This window comes from Monodon monoceros, unplaced genomic scaffold (genome assembly GCF_005190385.1).
Source record: "Monodon monoceros isolate NGI ecotype Baffin Bay Population unplaced genomic scaffold, NGI_Narwhal_1 Super_Scaffold_13, whole genome shotgun sequence".
Taxonomy (NCBI): Eukaryota; Metazoa; Chordata; class Mammalia; order Artiodactyla; family Monodontidae; genus Monodon; species Monodon monoceros.
This window is the reverse complement of record NW_021703769.1, coordinates 80,450,476-80,451,760: the sequence shown is the minus strand read 5'-3', so window position 1 is coordinate 80,451,760 and position 1,285 is coordinate 80,450,476. Positions and strand designations below refer to the sequence as shown.

The window sequence follows — 1,285 nt, the reverse complement described above, 5'->3', positions numbered from 1 at the left end:
TGCTTTGGGGGAAAGGTGTATTGAAAGCCATAAAATAACTAAAACACTGATCAAGGAATTCTACTTCTCTGAACGTAGCGTTAGATTCTAAAGAACAATCCAAATCCTAAAATTACACTGACATTCACTACAGCATTTTTTGCAACAATGAAAAATGAGACAGACCTGAAACTTCCAACAAAAGGAATTGTTACATCCACTTGATGGAAAATGACCAGCTATTAGGCATAACGTTTAGGAAAACCATGTAAAATCCTTAAGACATAATACTAAAGAAGATATAAAATATAAACACTGTGATTTTTGTTATATAGAAAAATGTGCATAGAAAAAGAATCAGAAGGAAATACACCAAAAGACCGGTATCAAATGGATTGTGGTGTTGGGATTTTGGGTAATTTTTCCCCTATTGTTTTCCCAGATATCCAATAATGTACTTGTATTCCCTTAATTAAAAAAAAAAGTTCCAAAAATTTGGATGCAATGCATATTATCAGTGGGTGGCACTAGAAAGATAATCAGATAGATTTAGGCTCTAATCCAAGTTCTTAGCTGTGTTTAATGCAACAAGGAAAGAATGGGAAAGAAAGAGGGACTCTGCAAAATTAATTTTTTAAAAAGTCAAATATATAGAGTGCCTCTTGTAGGCACTGAACTGTACAAGGTGTTCTGGAGTATAAAATATCTACCATCTAAGTAGAAAGACAATTCTAAGTGACTGCGATACATTCTCAGGGAAGCAACACGGGGGGACAAGATTTGGTCCAAAAGCAGAGGTTCCAGAAGAGTGACAAGGACAGAACTCTCACGGTTCCGCCCTCGCTCTGCTGGAAAGTGTGTTCCGGTGGGGCTCCTGACTCACGCAGTCCTGCTTCAAGGCAATACGCTACCAAAGGGCGTCCCTAGACTCTAGCTGGACTCAGTCTTTCTTGGGTGTAATGCCCAGGGCAGTATGACCCACGATTACTGAAATACTCCAAAAGCCAAAGAATGTAGTTTCTGGAAAGAAAGAGAGAGAGAGAAACAAAACAGCTCATGCAGAAGCATGTCAAAATGATGGGGCTTTATTTCTATGGATTCTTTGGTGTCGGATGAGGTGTGAACTCTGTCTAAAGCTGTCCCCACATTCAAGACATCTGTAAGGCTTCTCTCCAGTGTGAGTTCTCTGGTGTTTAACGAGGGTTGCGCTCTGACTGAAGCTTTTCCCACATTCTTGGCATTCGTAGGGTTTCTCCCCGGTGTGGATTCTCTGGTGTTTGGAGAGGTCGGAACACCGTTTAAAGCT

At 40.1% G+C, this 1,285-nt stretch overlaps 1 protein-coding gene across 1 annotated transcript in view; it reads right to left on the bottom strand.

Annotated features, from left to right (window-relative positions):
- Positions 1-1,048: 1,048 nt before the first annotated feature.
- Positions 1,049-1,285, bottom strand: part of ZNF394 (zinc finger protein 394) — a 7,131-nt gene continuing 6,894 nt past the window's right edge. Inside the window, 1 exon segment of the mRNA XM_029220869.1 lies at positions 1,049-1,285. This exon segment is cut by the window's right edge and continues 11 nt beyond it. Within this exon segment, the coding sequence (XP_029076702.1) occupies positions 1,049-1,285 (237 nt within the window).